The following is a 17739-nucleotide window of genomic DNA, read 5'->3' as shown; positions in this document are numbered from 1 at the left end:
TATGTGGGAGAGCTGGGAAGGGGGAGGGGAAGGAGGGAGAAAGCAAGGACTACCTGAAATTAGGTCAATGGTAAAACCGCTGGGGTGTTAACCACCCAAGCAAAATATGAGGTGTTGCTACTTCAATTTGAGCTGGGCCTCACTCTGGCAATGGAGGAGGCCCAGGACAGAAAGGTCAGATTCAGAATAGGAGGGGGAGTTGAAGTGCTGGGCATCCGGAAGATCAGGTTGGTTAGTACGGACTGGGGCCAAGGAAAGAGCGTTCACGTCGCGGCCCTGTTTCAACCAATCTTTCCACCACCACGCACAAGAAGCACAAGAAGCGCAAGACAGACACCATTGTGCAGATGCCGAGAAGTGTGTTCAGCTCTGGCTGAACAACTTCTAATCTTGTGTGTGGACTCGATAAGAAGAAGAAGAAGTACGGACTGAGCGGAGGAGTTGGGCGAAGCGGTCGCCGAGCCTACGCTTGGTCTCGCCGATGTAGAGAAGGTGACACCTGCGACAGCGGATGCAGTAGATGAGGTTGGAGGAGGTGCAGGTGAACCTCTGCCTCACCTGGAAAGACTGTTTGGGTCCTTGGATGGACACGAGGGGGGAGGTAAAGCGACAAGTGTAGCATATCCTGCAGTTGCAGGGGAAAGTACCAGGGGAGGTAGTGGTTTGGGTGGGAAGGGACGAATTGACCAGGGAGGACGGAGGGAACGGTCTCTATGGAAAGCGGAAAGGGGAGGAGATGGGAAGATGTGGCCAGTGGTAGGATCTCGCTGGAGGTGGCGAAAATGTCGGAGGATTATATGGAGTATGCGCCGGCTCATGGAGTGGAAGGTGAGGACAAGGGGGACTCTGTCTTTGTTACGAGTAGTGGGATGGGGAGTAAGAGTGGAGCTGCGAGATATAGAGGAGACCTTGGTGAGAGCCTCATCTATAATAGAACAGGGGCACCCACGTTTTCCTAAAGAATGAGGACATTGTAGCGGCGCCTATTGGCGCACGCAGGTATCAAACCCGGCGTTCGGAAGTCGCGGTCACGTGACTTGAGAGGGGCTGCTTGTTTTTGCGCCATTTTGCTTTAGCGCGCCAGTTCAGCACTGACCACCGATGTGGCCAGACGTGTCGAGAGAACATGATTATTGAAAAGTGAATTTTCGAATAAAAGTTAATTTAAAACTTCAGTTGTCGTTCTTGAGACTGCCAAATTGGTGACTCCGACCTGTCTAGCCATCGTTAGACATAGAGAATTATGCTGGAAGACAACGTTCCAAGCAGAATCGGCCGGCATGTGGCAGGGCTCACCGGGTTTCAAATTGACATTGTTTTGGCCCAACCAACCTCAGGTGTGGTTCGCCCACAAGGGGGCACAGTTTCACCTCCATTGCATCATAGCAGACGATACTATGTACTTCCATGTGGTGGGGGCATTGCCGCAGGACTGTGCCTCGAGGCTGTTGCCTTACATCAGTGACCCGCCGAACATCGACAAATATGAAATGCTGAAGGACCTGCTGCTCCACGCTTACGGTCTCAGTCGCAGAGACAGGGCGGCGAAGCTGCTGCACATGGACAGCGTCGACGATCGGCGGCCATCTACCATCATGGCAAAGATGTTAGCCCTGATGGACGGGTACCGCCCATGTCTGCTCTTCGAACAGGCGTTCCTGGAGCAGATGCCTGACAAAGTCCAACTGATGCTCGCTGGAGTTGATTTCAGCGACCCCCAACAACTCGCTGAGAGAGCTGATGAATTGTGTGCGGCAGGACGTTTAGAAACATAGAAAATAGGTGCAGAAGTAGGCCATTCGGCCCTTCGATATGATCATGGCTGATAATCCAACTCAGTATCCTGTACCTGCCTTCTCTCCATACCCCCTGATCCCTTTAGCCACAAGGGCCACATCTAGCTCCCTCTTAAATATAGCCAATGAACTGGCCGCAACTACATTCTGTGGCAGAGAATTCCAGAGATTCACCACTCTCTGTGTAAAAAATGTTTTTCTCATCTCAGTCCTAAATTACTTCCCCTTTATCCTTAAACGGTGACCCCTTGTTCTGGACTTCCCCAACATCGGGAACAATCTTCCTGCATCTAGCCTGTCCAACCCCTTAAGAATTTTGTAAGTTTCTATAAGATCCCCCCTCAATCTTCTAAATTCTAGCGAGTACAAGCCGCGTCTATCCAGTCTTTCTTCATATGAAAGTCCTGACATCCCAGGAATCAGTCTGGTGAACCTTCTCTGTACACCCTCTATGGCAAGAATGTCCTTCCTCAGATTAGGAGACCAAAACTGTACGCAATACTCCTGGTGTGGTCTCACCAAGACCCTGTACAACTGCAGTAGAACCTCCCTGCTCCTATACTCAAATCCTTTTGCTATGAATGCTAACTTTGTGTCTTTCACCCGCCCCCCGGTCACGGCACGGGTGCAACCGAGATGACATCGGGAGGAAGAAGAAGCCCAGCCCAGCGCCGAAGAAGCATCGCCGCTTCCAGTGGTCTACAGCCGACGTCGCTGGTGTTATTACCATCAACGCTACGGACCCGAAGCCCGAAGATGCCGGAGCCCCTGCTCGTACCAGGGAAATGCCTCGGCCGATCGTCCATAGAGGCGAACGCGATCGGCCCAAACGAACGCCTCTACATCCGTGATCGCCACTCCGGCCATCGACATTCGCACTTATGGAATGCGGACCCTGGACTTAAATTTCGACTCCCGACCGTACAGGTGGAAGTTCACCGTTGCTGACGTCGCCCAACCGATTTCTTGCACGCGTTCTCCCTGTTAGACGATGTGCGAGGCGGACGCATGGTCCCTGTGTCGGACCTGTGCCCTGCCAAGCCGCGCAATCCGTCTACGCCCCTACACCAACTCGACGAGGTAGCTGAGATCCAGCAACCTTTCGCAGCCCTGCTCGCCGACTTCCCAGGGTTGCTCACGTCCCAGTTCGATGGGGCCGCGCCCCGTCATGGCGTAGTCCACCACATTCCCACCGAGAGTCCACCGGTACACGCCCACGTGCGCCGCCTCCCGCCCGATAAACTGCATCTACTTTCTTTCCTGTACATCCTGATACTCCTTGATAAGATCTCTTCCATAAAACAATAGCAATCAGGCAACAGCTGTGTTGCAGGAACTACAACCAGGCAATGTGGATAAAGATGACACGAGAAACCTTTGTATCTGAAATAAGAACTTGGAGCTTGGTTGACCTCTGAGGTGGGTGGTAGCTCCATAGGAAAATGTTGCCCATCTACACTCAAATATTCAGCGTGCTTTTGATTTCTGCACCACACCCTGCAGCGGGGAAGTCAGAATCTGAACTTCGACACTTTCACCGGACACAACACAGAATCCATGAACAGATTAACTTCACACAGCTTTATGCAGACTACACAGTGGCAATGGTGGGGTTGCTGAAGTTCATTAAAAAGCTGTCTAGGTTAAGATGTTTTTATTTTATTTGTTATTGTTTTGTATGTTTGAATTAATTTACAATAGATTCATGCCTTAATTAATCTTAATAGTTCTATGTAATAACTTTTTTTTTCATTTTTAATAAACAAAAAATCTATTTAAACTGTTTTTCAATCTCTCCCAATGAGAATCATTTCAAAACAGTTTAAGATGCCCTTAACAGCAGTGAGCAGTCAGTCGACCCCCTGGATCAGAAGTCTTGTTCAGCTGCCAGAGACCATGTCACCACTCTCGGTCCACTCCACTGCAGAGTGGGGGCTCCGGGATGATTCATTTAGAGGTTGGTGGGGAAGAGTGACCATGGGATTAGTGCGGGATATGAATTAAATCAGGCATGATTTAATCCTTCAAATCACAGAGCTTCGAGCAAACTCGGCAAGCTTCCACCCAAAAGACAAATACAATCAAAGGTATTATTAACAAGAGAAAATATTGAGACCATGACAGAGTGAAGAAAGTTCTGGTAATAAGGATGTGAAATGCACGGAAGCTGTCAAACTTTTCACTGGGCGTGTTTAGAAAGACAATCACTGATGTGTGAAACTTCACACAGACATGATTTGATACTAGGGATTCACAAGTTAGAAAAATATGAAGAAAATCATGAATAATTGGTGCCAGCAGGCCCTGTTTAACTGAATAAGATTCAAATTGGCATTTTCCTCATGTTTCTACAAATACAAATCATTGTATTGTATTCTGGTGAATATCTTAATTTAATTTAATATTTTTTCACTTCAATTGACAAAACTTTCCAGTGAAGCTAGGCAACAATTAATTTCCACATCTGTGTCTCCAGGAAAGCCAGCATAGAGTCACGGCATATAATATAAAGCTCACGGTCCACCACAGATTAATAGCATCCACACCTCAGGTTGTGGATCAGTTTTATCACAAAATATTTTGTACATCAGCAGGGAAAACTGTTTGCAATTTGTGACTGGACTAGATTCAAAAATCTGATGCACAGAAGAATTATTTGCACAGTATTTTGTATTAGTTGCTAGACAATTTACATAGAAGTGTTAGGCGCTCCCCCCCCTGGTGAATGCTATGTACTTACCTTTCTCTGTTTCTCTCCCGAGTACAGGCCTCGTGGCTGTGAGTCTGGAATCAAGGGGTTAAAGGCTCCTGTACCCGATTGGCCAAGCTGCATCAGGTGACGGGTGACTCATCTGAAGCTTAAATACCAGAGTTTCCCAGGATTCTCTCTCTTCTTCGTAGACCCTGACTTGTGAGCAGCCTGCTGGTGTGAGCTGAGGAAGGCCTGGCCACATGGCATAGAACTTTGTGTACTTTCACCATTACTTGTTAACAAATATTGAATTGGGACGGATAAGGGCTGACCTTAGTGTTTTCGTGTATTTTGTTTCAGGGTTATATCTCTTTAGGCAGGTTTTCGAGTCTCTGGTTCGACGGTCCATTACGTGGCTGGCTGGAGCACTGTTTAATTGTTTGTTAGTCCATCCATATCCCTGACTGGGTTGTTTGAATCAGGTTTGGGTTTTGGGTTCCATTGAATAATTAAAAGATTTTTGAACTTGAACCTGGTTTTTGAATTATGTTACGCGGCTCTGAAGTACCTGCATTTGGGAGTCGTAACAGAAGCATAGAAAATAGGTGCAGGAGGAGGCCATTCGGCTCTTCGAGCCAGCACCACCATTCATTGTGATCATGGCTGATCGTCCCCTATCAATAACCCGTGCCTGCCTTCTCCCCATATCCCTTGACTCCACTAACTCCTAGAGCTCTATCTAACTCTCTCTTAAATCCATCCAGTGACTTGGCCTCCACTGCCCTCTGTGGCAGGGAATTCCATATATTCACAACTCTCTGGGTGAAAACGTTTTTTCTCACCTCAGTCTTAAATGACCTCCCTTTATTCTAAGACTGTGGCCCCTGGTTCTGGACTCGCCCAACATTGGGAACATTTTTCCTGCATCTAGCTTGACCAGTCCTTTTATAATTTTATATGTTTCTCTAAGAACCCCCTCATCCTTCTAAACTCCAGTGAATACAAGCCTAGTCTTTTCAATCTTTCCTCATATGACAGTCCCGCCATCCCAATCTCGTGAACCTACGCTGCACTGCCTCAATCACAAGGATGTCCTTCCTCAAATTATGAGACCAAAACTGTACACAATACTCTAGATATGGTCTCACCAGAGCCCTATACAACTGCAGAAGAACCTTTTTACTCTTATACTGAAATCCTCTTGTTATGAAGGCCAACATTCCATTAGCTTTCTTCACTGCCTGCTGTACCTGTAAGCCAACTTTCAATGACCGGTGTACAAGGACGCCCATGTCTCGCTGCACCTCCCCCTTACCTAACCTAACCCCATTGAGATAATTATCTGCCCCCTTGTTTTTTCCGCCAATGTGGATAACCTCACATTTATCTATATTATACTGTATCTGCCACGCATCTGCTCACTCACTCAACCTGTCCAGGTCACCCTGCAACCTCCTAACATCCTCTTCACAGTTCACACTGCCACCCAGCTTTGTGTCATCTGCAAACTTGCCAGTGTTGCTCCTAACTCCCTCTTCCAAATCATTAATATATATGGTAAACAGTTGCGGCCCCAATTTAGGATGTGGGAAGGGGGTGGCATTGATTCTTAGGCAGCTTTTGTCTCTTCCTCACTCTGAAGAGCAAAACCACCGCAAAGAGCTAAACCACACCAATCCAGAGCTAGCAAGTCACATAAATGAACGGAGATCAGTCCTGGAAAATTACTTCAAATAGGAAAAGCAGAAGCAATTGGTGGCGCAGGGAAAAACATGGAATAAGGCCGAAAGTTTCAGAATGGTCAAAAGATGTAAAGACTTGAATTTTCTGATCTCTACTCTTAGATCCAGTACCGAATGCCTGCAATAATGGCTGGCAATTTGTGGTGATGGAATTTGAACTTGTAACTCGAGTCACTTGACTGCTTCCAGCACCAGAGCCCTATATTTCAGTTTCTCAGTTACCCTAATTGCTGCCTTGTTGATTCTGTAGGGTTAGAAGTTAATGTACTCCCAGGCCTACTGACAGAACTACATTTTGGTTCTTTCTGTCTTGCTTCACCAATTGTTTGATTTACTATTATGGAAATTAGTTTTAAGTGCACCTCACTTGTCCTTGATGTATAAAAGATGCATACATCAGCTATACCAGTGTCTTAAGTCACAGCAAATGTTTATTCCACTGTATTGTGCACAGATTCATGTATTGTGCTTATTCTCATCATATACATGGTCGTCAACTTCTGTTTCTTTTGGGAAAAGGGTTCCAGTTTGTGAAATGTGACTGTGAAACACTGGTGTTGTTTCTGAAATCCCATGAGACTGAAAAGGCAGGAGCTGTACCAAAATTACCACTTAGCTGCACATGCAAAGATAAATCAAAACCCTCGGATAAAGCTGCTTAAGTTTCTGAACATTTCCAGCTTTAATACAACTGATCACGAATGCACAGCTATTTATCAACCTTACAACCTTAGTAAATTTGTACCTTCACACATTCAAAGATGTCAGAAAATATTATTTTTCAACTCTAACATCATGGAAATGGAACTAAAATGGAAAGCCTAAGTAATTGACCTGTTCTTTTGTGGCTAAAATTGAAACTGTTCACCTCTAGGCACTAGGGAAATCAATTTCTGTATTTTAAATTAAATTCTGGGGAGAAAGGTAGAAAAGCTTTAAACATGTAAAATGACAAATTGAACCATCAATCTAATATAGTAACTTCCTGGGGTAAAAGGTTAAAATAAAATGGCAGTTTTATGTAAAGAATATCAATACTACAAAGTTGTTGAGCTCATTAAAACTTTGCAAAATTTCTATCCATCATGAGCATTTGGGACTCACCTACACAACACAGTCCAATAAGTTTGCTTCTTTTAATATACCATTGCAAATGAAGAATGCCAATAATTGGCAATAGAAGTTTGTTGATTTATTTCTAAAAAACTGCAGATGCTGGAAATCTGCAATAAAAACAGATAATACTGGAAATGCTCAGCATACAGACAGCATATGTAGAAAAAGAAAAGAACAAATGTTTCAGTTGATGTTCAGGCACCTCATCAGAACTGAATGAGTGGGAAAAGTAAAGTTTAAGATGCTGAGAGGCTGAAAGAGGGAAGGATAAGACAAAAGGAAAATCTTTGATAAGGAGAGGCCAGGATTCCTATGTGGATATGCTATGTGAAGATATCTGGTTGATAGATAAATGAGAGCAAATAGAGAAAGAGAAAACGCATGCACATGTAAAAGCTGTGAAATGCAGGTCATAGCAGGGAAGGATGCTGGATGACAACCAGTATCATTTTGATATATTCAGATGGCCATAACATTCTTCACATGAAAGTTAGTAGCCATAATCTAGATGTTGCATGATAATTAGGTTTACTAGGATAATAGAATGTGAACTGAATCTTGAACATGTTTCCCGTCATAGTTTTAAAATTCTTATTAAAGTTTTGCTATCAGGTAGTCAGACCACTCCATTTTCAAACATGCTGATTATGTACTCCTCCTTGGTAATTATGGATATTTTTATAATAATGAACAAGTCTATTGTCATCGGCACAGTGTCATTGTACTTCCGGTGGCGCTGGTGCCAGCTGCCTCCACCTACAGCCCGGTATCTTTTTTGTATTGTTTTGTTTTTTTGTTTTTGTTAAAGTGTGTTTTTGATGGGATTTTTTATGTCTTTATGTGGGGGAAGCGGGCACGGTAAGGGGGATACCGTCCTTCAGTCGCTTCCTGGAGAGGACGCGACTATTATTCGAGTCACGTCCCCCCCCCCCAGCGGCCTACCTGGATTGGCGCGGCCTTTCCTGCCGGGATCGACCAGAGCTCCAGCAGCGGCGGGACAGCGCTGAAACATCGCGGGGCTGGCAATGCCTTACCGGGGGTCGCCGTCTGGAGCCCGGAGTGCTGGACCTGCTGCACCGACATCATGGAGCTGCGGTTTGCGGGCTCCCAACGCGGGCGGCGCTGATAGACAACGCGGGGTCCTGCGACTCCGCCCGGCTCAGCCTGCGGACTCGGGAGCTGCGGACTCCGGCTGCGGGAGGCGGCTGATCTGGAGGTCCGGGCCGCTGAGGAGGATGTTCACCGTCGGGGTTCGGCGTCGGCGTTCCACCAGCCCGGCGTGAGGGCCTGAACATCGGGCCACCCGGGGCGGCGACTGCGGGTGCTAGGAAGGCCTCGACCACGAGTGAACAACTGGGAAGAACGGAGGGGAGGCTGGCTGGACTATGGTGCCTTCCTCACCTTGGTACCACTGTGTTATGTTGTGTCGTAGACTTTCAGTGTTTGTGCTTTTTTTTAAATTCCATTTTATTTTTGATATGTTTTATTATTTATTATTATTTATTTATTTTTATGATACTGCCTGTAAGGGAAATTCATTTTGTTGTCCCTAACTGAGACAATGACAATAAATTTGAATACAATACAATACAATACAATTGTTGATACGTATTGTACTGCATTGTTCACTAGTGCACTAAATTGCCTCCATCAGAGACACACGCTCTGTAGTCTGGCACAAAAGCCGATTTAAGCCACAGATTGAGTTTAGTTTAGTTTAGAGATACATCGCGAAAACTGGCCCTTTGGCCCACTAAGTCCTTGCTGATCAGCGAGCCACACCCACTAACACTATCCTTTACACTCTGGGGCCAAATTGCAATTTTACCAAGCCAATTAGCCTACAAACCTGTGCGTCTTTGGAGTGTGGAAGGAAACCGGAGCATCCGTTGAAAATCCACGCAGATCACTGGGAGAATGTACAAACTTCCTACAGACAGCACCTGAAGTTAGGATCGAACCTGGGGCTCTGGCCCTGTAAGGAAGCAACTCTACTGCTGTGCCACCGTTCCGCCCATAGTCTTTCAGTGTAATTAAGCAATAGTTCAAGGAATGGGGAGAAATAACATTTAGCTCTTAATTCAAATGTAATGTTATATTAGTTGTGGTTTCACATTTTCTTGCTTTGATAGTGGATATTAATCTTACCATCTATAGCCAGTTTCAGGTCTGTCAGTGTACTCCGAACCCGTGCAAGAACTTGCTGCATTCGATCAATTTCCTGCCGCAAGAAGATATTCATTGGTTGGATTGCACCCATTTTCTGCAGACGAGCTTTAACCTGCACATTATGGTACAAATAATGTTATTTTATTTCAACCGAGTATACATAACATTTAAACATGCATATGTTTTATTTTAATAGCATCGACTATGTTTTATTAATGTCAATGGTTGCAGCCCGCTCTTTAACTCTGCTCTTATGGATAGTGGAGTTAAGGGATATGGAGAGAGGCAGGAAAGGGGTACTGATTGTGGATGATCAGCCATGGTCACATTGAATGGCGGTGCTGGCTCAAAGGGCCAAATGTCCTACTCCTGCACTTATTGTCTATTAACATTCAAATAATCTTGGATACAAAAACAAAGCTTAATACCTTGCAAAAAAATAATCGCAGTATCAACATAAATACTATATTGGATTATTTACAGATTATGCAAAAGTAGACAAAAGTAGACACAGATTACAAAAGAAAACAGAGCTGGTGTAACTCAGTGAGTCAGCAGGACAGAAGGCCTCCAAACCGAAATATTGCCTATTCTTGTCCTCCAAAGATGCAGCCTGACCCACTGAGTTACTCCAGCACTTTGCATCTTTTTATGTAAAAGTAGGTTTTTGATTTGCATTGGCAAACTGTGCCTCAGAGAGACAAAGCTGGCAATAAAGAATGTACTACGATACAATGATACGATGCCACTTTATTGTCAGACCGAGGTCTGAAATTTGTTTTTGCATACAGCCATACAGTAAAATAAAGAACACAACACACAAATAGAGTTCAAGTTCAAGTTCAAGTGAGTTTATTGTCATGTGTCCCTGATAGGACAAGGAAATTCTTGCTTTGCTTCAGCACACAGAATATAGTAGGCATTTACTACAAAACAGATCAGTGTGCCCATGTCCAACATAAAACATCCCCACACAGCAGAATCGAAATGTTTCCCTCTGTGAGGGAAGGCATCAAAGTCAGTCATCTTCCTTTAATGTTCCTCATGTTCACCCGTGGTCGGGGCCTCCGGAGCCCTCCGCAGTCGCTGCTACGGGCGGCCCGCCGCTCAGGCCCGCTCGCCAGGATGATGGAACTCCGACATCGGGACTGGAGGACAACCTCCGCGGCTTGGACCTCCGAATCGGCCGCCTCCCACTATAGTCCACGGCTCCTGATGTCCCCAGGCCGCGCCGGGCGGAGATTCAACGCTGGCGACCCTTGGCAAAGGGCCCCAGCGCGATGTTGGAGTCAGCACCGCCCGCGCTGGGAGCTCCGAGAACCGCAGCTTTGCGATGTTGGAGCAGCGGGCCCAGCACTCCGGAGCTTCAAACGGCGATCCAGGCAGGTATCGCCTGCTCCGCGGTGAATCCAGCACCCCGCCGCCAAAGCTCTGGCCCAGTCCCCGGTCGGAAAGATTGCTCCGATCCAGTGGTAGGCCGCGAGGAGGGGGGCGAGGACGCTACTCTGAGAAATAGTCACGTCCTTGCCAGGAAGCGACTGGGAAACGGTTCCCCCCTTACCCTACCCCCCTCCCCCACATAGAAAAGTTAAAGATTCCCCAAAACAAACTGTTTAGACAAACTAAAATTAAAAACAGATAGGAAAAAACGGACAGGCTGACATAAAATAACTGACATAAAATAAGTCAGTTAATTCCTCAGATATATTAAGCATGATGAAAATGTCATTCCTGAAATGTGATATAAATTATACTCAGTAAATGGCAAATGCTCACTGCATTACAGTAAACCCTAATTATAACCATTGGAGAGACAATTTTTGCCAATTATTCGCTATATCATTGTGTAAATAGTAGAAACAAATGACTGCAGTTGCTGGTTAATACACAAAAGGACATAAAGTGGTGGAGTAACTCAGCAGGTCAGGCAGCATCTCTGCAGAACGTGGTTGGATGATGTTTCAGGTTTAGACCCTTCTTCAGTCTCTCGGTCCGAACTGGGCCTGGTATCCAGGCGAGTTAACGGCCTCGACCTGCTTTGGTAGGGGGAGTGGCAAGAATCGGCGGACTCAATGGTTGCAGCCCGTGGACAGACTGTCCAGGTGAGAGATGATGGTGGTGGCGGCGATGGCAGGCATGGTCTGTAAGCTGAGATTGGCATAGGTAGCCGGGTCTGTAAGCATCAAGGGAGGTTGTGCGAGCCAGGGGTGGCATCGGAGGCATTGGTAGGTCCGTCTACTATAAATGAAATCTGTTATAAAGAGATGTTAAAATGAGGGTTCATTGTATTGTTTATTAGTATCAGGTGGCACAGTGGTGCAGTGGTAGAGCTGCTGCCTCAGAGCGTTAGAGACATGTGTTTGACCCTGACGTTGCGCGCTGTCTGTGAGGAGTTTGCACGTTCTCCCTGTGCCCATGCGAGTTTCCTCCAGGTGCTATCGTTTCCTCCCACTTAGCAAAGACGAGCAGGTTTGCAGGTTAATTTGTAAAATTGGCCCTAGTGTGGGGAGTGTATGCGGAAATGGGATAACATAGGATTAGTGATAATGTGTAATCGATAGTCAGCATAGACTGTGAGCTGAATGGCCTGCTTCTCTAAAACTGATATCGAAAGTCTGCAAATTGGGCTTTTATGGAGATCACAAATGACTTGAGAAAATTTCACTTCAGGGGAAGCAAAGATCAATGCTGCAAACGGTGAAAATTCATAAAAGCTGACAAAGGGTCTTCATCCTGGCCTGCTCAGTGCCTTAACTGCAAACTGTTTTCAATGTTTTCAGGAACAAACATGTTGGGATTCATCTGAACAAAGTTGAAATAAATTGCACAGGAGCTTTATTGAAAGTAATGCATAAACCCGTTCAGGGTTATGTGGCTTGCCACTGTGGGAAATAATTGGACACATTCTTCCACTCACTGTCAGACATTTGCTCAATTTATAAATTGTTTTACAACATTTATGTAAATAAGATGAGTAAGAAATCTGATTACTCAACGTAAAGTTTTGCTGAGGTTTTGAGTTCACATGTAATCTTTTCTCTGACAAAGGCTTTGAAAAATTGTTCTATTGAAATAACACAGATGTTCAAATTGTTCTAATAAATAGTGTTGAAGAGAGACAGAAAACAAATAGATCCAAATACAGTCTGCAGTATCCAGTTTGTAGAAATATGTAAAGTAATTTCTATATCTCTGATCTTACATATATACCATAAGAACTCAATTCAGTTACTACAGGTGCACAACCTTTTATCCGAAAGCCTTGGGACCAGACACTTTTCGTAATTTGGAATTTCTCGGCTTTCGGAATGGAAGATTTTTAGCGTAGATTTTAACAGCTGGCTCAGTGGTAGAGTGCTCGCCTTATATCCGCAAGGTCGCGAGTTTGCGCCTCGATCCCGGCAGTTACTCGATCGCGAGTTTGAGTCTTCAATGTAGTTTTTTCTTGCAGAATAGGAGAGAATAGGGAGGGTTAGGCTGGGATCATTCTCTGCGAGATGATCTTAGTGCGGGAGACAAGTGTAGGAGAGTTGTACTGACTGTGTGGGCAGAACTTTGGAAGTGATTGCCCACCATTCTCAAAAGCCGCTGTGTCTCCCTGTCCCTCCAACTCCAGAGGAATCCGCTCCCCGATGGGCCGCTACGGCGACAAGTGGCAGTTCGCTCACAGCCCGAGCTGCGCCACCCCAAGAACAAGACGTACCTTGCACACCATCAGCTTCTGCCCCTACGGGGAGCGTGTTCCTCTGGAGTTGGAACAGGGCTGGGCTGCTGCTGGCTGTGGGTCTCTGGGATCTCCGTACTTGCAGTGGGCCTGGGGGTCGGTGTCCCGTTGGTCCTGACGTCTCCGGTGACTGGCACTGACCTGCTGGCATCGCCGACGTGAAGACAGTGCAAAGCCCCCGCGCCGGTGCAATGGGCGGGGAGCTGGAGAGGGGAGGGAAGGGGTCACACACATGGCCGGGAAGCAGAGGGGTGTAGGTGGGGTGAAACTGAAGGGAGTGACAATCTGCTGCTGCCTGCCAAAAAGTTCCCACGCAAGTCTACCGTGGGAACTTTTTAACTCAGCGGGCAGGCAGCAGCAGATTGTCAATTATTAACCCTCCCGCGCAATATACCCTCACCTTCTCTTTTATGAATGGGGATTTAGTTCCCCTTTCTTCGAGGACTGATCGGAGGTTCCGCTGTCACCTCTGCGGGCCGCCCTCGGTGAACGTCTTCAAGGACCTTTCTTCAAGGACCGAAAAAATGTCCGCTATTCGGAGCTTTTCGTTATTTGGAATTTCGGATAAAAGGTTGTGCACCTGTACATGCACCGTTATTTACTTCTCTGGTTTAGACTTTCTATTCCACAATCTAGTCTTGTCATTCTCATTGTTATTCATCATACTTATTCATAGTAAATTGCATCTTCCACTTGTATGGCAATTCTGCTGACCTCCCAATGTCTTGTTGAAGAATTTAATAACCCTCATTATTATCTAAACATTTTACTTCGGAGTCACGTGAGTGACTACGTGAAGAAGGCCATCATTACGTCTGACGCATTGCCCAACGACGGACTGGCAGGCGCGCTGCTCCTGCCAGCGGTAAGTTTAAACCTGCAAGGTAAGTTTTAAACTTATTTCTAGGTTTCTTTTTTGTGTTGCAGGAAGCTCTTTACAGAGTTTGCCTGCTGGATTCGGGCGAAGTCGGACAGGCCGCGGGGAAACCGGTTATGGACCGTGGGGAATCCTGGTCCGGACCGCGAAAGCGGGTAGCCGGCAGCCGTCGGGTTTGCTTCCCTAGTCACTGACAAGGAGGTCAGCGACACCCAGGAGGGGAGTGCGAGCTATGGTTCCCCCAGTAATGGGGTAAAACCAGCAGTAAGCCGGTCTCGGGACCCGAGTCGCTGTCAGTGGAGTGAGTCGCTGACAGTGCGGTCAGCGGCTCCCAGACCGCAATGGTGCCCCAGAGACGGGGTCTAACCACGAGAAAGCCGGTCAGGCCTTGGGACTCGGGCGAGTCGGACCAGGAGGTTTCCCCTCCTTCAATGGGTATTGTCTGCGGACGCCTGAACCCACATGGAGCACCTGATGGAGAGGTGCTCCACTATGATATACTCCATAGGATGGAGTTATCAGCCCGGGTATTATGGAGAACCCGCTGGCGGCGGCACCTGTGTCAGGGCTGCACAATGCCTCCCTCTCTGAGGAGGGGAGCATTCAGGGTCAGTTTTTTCAGTCTGACTCAGAGCAAAAGTTCTGATATAGGTCCGTAGGAGGGGCCATGTCAGCGCTGGTATCCTCAGGGGCCTGCGGCAGCACCTGTTTTCTGGGCTGCCTACGAATCTCCTTCGCTGTGGAGGGGAGTGCGAGGAAATACTCGCAAGCGAAGGAGTTACTGCCGGAAGAATTGGTTCCAGCCGTTGGCAGATATCCCGGAAGGGGCCAGAGTTGCTCCTCACGCTACAAGTGCCGGCAGTAAACAGCGCTATCAGGGGTGACATGGAGGAAATGAAACCAGCTGCCGAATCTTTTCTTCAGGTAAGACTTATCCAACAGGTATACCTGGATGAGGAAGGTAAAGCTGGCAGACTGATCAAGGTTCATCGTATCCACGAAGACGTACCCCACGCCTCATTGGCAGTAAGCAGTTCACTGAATCTGGTGACAGCTTGATAGCTGGACAGCGGCTTGTCAGGCCAAGGTCCAAAGGCGGTCTCAGGAAATATGGAATCCACATACACTACCATTCCTACTCTCCAGTCAAGGACGGGAATAGAACCCACATCAGGGGGCGTTGAGCTAACCATAGACCACCGGTAACCATGGAGGTAGGTGGGTCTGGTTCTTCTGAAACATGGGGTAAGTGGACCATTTACAAGTTGGTAATATTCACAATTGTTTTGGTACAAAAGATTATGATAACTTGAGACTCAGATCAGTTATACTAAAATGATAATATTAGATTGGGTTATTATTGCAGTATAGAATAGGTACCAAGCTTGGCTTGGATTTGGGGCCAGAGTTGTCTTTCGAGGCAGGCTCAGTATTATGGCCAGGATTGCCTTCTGGAACTAGCTCGGAAATATGGCCAGAGTTGTCCGGAGTAGCCTTTCAAGGCAGGCCCAGTATAATGGCCAGAGTTGTCTTTTGAGGCAGGCTCAGTATTGGCCAGGATCACCTTTCGAGACAGGCTCGGGAATCTGGCCTGAGTTGTCATTCAAGGCAGGCAAGGAATTATGGCAGGCGTGGCCTGTTCATTGTGTAAGATGGAGGATGTCGGTTCATAATTGATTTTATTCACATGTGCAACATAGATTTCAGGTCCCATTCACAGGGATCCCAGAAGGCATTGGAATTTATCTGGATGGGGCTATGATAACAGTTAATGCATTGCAAATGGGCTACTTCAGCTCCCAGGTCATCTACCAAATTACTAACTGGGTGCTGGGACTGCTCAGAGCTCAAAAACACTTGTTATGGCTTATCTGGATGATATTCTCAACGCTGTGTTCAAACTGATCAGCCGCAACTAGATTTGAGAAACTGAGGTTACTCATCCATCCAGTTAAATTTAAGTTGATACCATCTACATTTATTGATTATTCGGTTTTACCTTTAACTATTTATTTATCTGTAACTCGCCCTGGGGCAAGAGATTGGAATCAATAGAAGCCTGTAGCAACCTTGTTATCAAGCAGTCTTCTATTCATCAAGTGTAATTAGCATTATAGCGGCTGTGTTTCAGCTGTGCAATTGGGCCTTTGCATTATCAGAACTTACTATGTGCAAAGTAATAGCCTGTCAAGTGCCATATAGGTCACAGTTACAGACTTATGCTTTTACCAGCTGAGGCCACCAAAGTCACTAAGGTGGATGAACAATATTCAGCATTGCTCCAGTAGTTTTGGTCACTAATCTTTAGTTATATTTCAGACTGATGCTTGTGCTCAAAGATGGGAAATTATGAATGCCATCTCTAGTTATGGAGGGGGATGGGATTTGCATGAATTACCCATTCTTCAGTTATTCGTATCAACTACCTATAGACATTAGGTGCATGCTATGGGTTAAAGGGTTATTGTGTGGATTTGCATGATATGCATGCTCAGTTACAGGTTGATACACTGTGGTGGTGGCATATGTTGGTCACATGGGTAAAATTATAACACTAAATAGATGTTGGATCACAAAGTATTGTATGACATTATGGCTCGATGGAACACCAAATATCAATATGTTTGCATCCAGGCTCATTCACTGGTTGTAAAGACATGTGGCATCATAGTGGCCAGAGGTACATTTTCGCTACATGGGGGAGGAATGTTATTTTATGTCGTTGCTCAATTTGCCTCATCAGTCGGGTCTTGCAATAAGTTCAGCAAGATCCCGATTCAGGGTTTTCGTACTGTCTGACTGGCCTATGCAGCCATGGTGTTTCCGCAAATGTTGGGAATTATAGTACAACTTATATGGGTTTCTAAACACAAAACTTTGCTGGTTCAGCCTGGGACTCGGGGAACCAGCCTCTGCATGATTAATCAATTCATTGCCTTACAGAATCTGAGAAGACAGCTCTTGCGGCTCGGATTGTCAGACCGATCCGTGTTTGTGCTCACTTCGTAGTGCAGGGATAGCACCAAGAAAGCAGTACATTTCCTCTTCAGGAGATGGAAGCGTTCTGTTTAAATGCTATGTTACATTTATACGGCACGGACACTAACATCTTAGAGTTCATTTTCAATGGGCCCTTGAAAATAAATTAAGTTATAGTCCTCAGACCTAAGTACTCGGAAGTATGGGATATTGACGTTGTGTTTAGCTTAGAGAAGCGATTATGTAATAGCACAATTGACACTGCTTGTGCTGTTTTGTCATTCTTTATAATTCCATAAGTGGGACGATAAATGATTGGCTATTCACCCGCTGTTCACTAACGTTATGCAAGGTGTTTTTTATATGACCGCTCTAAAAGCCTACAGTCATCGTAGTGTGCAATGTATATCAGTAAATTATTATGCAGATATTCATCTACTGTATTCCTAATGGGAGCAGTACCTTTAAGTTGATTATGCTTTTACAAACACAGTCTTTACTCAATCTCTGGCTCAGTGTCTGGGTCCAAACTGACATTAGGATAGTTTGTTATGGGAATGATCTCATGAAGCAAAACGGGCATGGTTGCGTATATTTGGAGTTGACAGCATACCCACCAGATTGGAGATTGGGGGTGTTATTAT

The 17739-nt window shown here is 46.0% G+C and overlaps 1 protein-coding gene across 2 annotated transcripts in view; it reads right to left on the bottom strand.

Moving 5' to 3' along the window:
• The window catches only part of LOC116966099 (dynein heavy chain 5, axonemal-like), a 350576-nt gene that overhangs the window by 33109 nt on the left and 299728 nt on the right, over nt 1-17739 (bottom strand). For both annotated transcript variants that reach the window (XM_033012270.1, XM_033012280.1), the window contains one exon: nt 9495-9627. In XM_033012270.1, coding sequence (XP_032868161.1) covers nt 9495-9627 — 133 coding nt within the window. The remainder of the gene's footprint in view (nt 1-9494; nt 9628-17739) is intronic.

This window comes from Amblyraja radiata, chromosome 2 (assembly GCF_010909765.2).
Source record: "Amblyraja radiata isolate CabotCenter1 chromosome 2, sAmbRad1.1.pri, whole genome shotgun sequence".
NCBI classification, from domain to species: domain Eukaryota; kingdom Metazoa; phylum Chordata; class Chondrichthyes; order Rajiformes; family Rajidae; genus Amblyraja; species Amblyraja radiata.
This window is presented reverse-complemented; position numbering and strand designations above follow the sequence as displayed.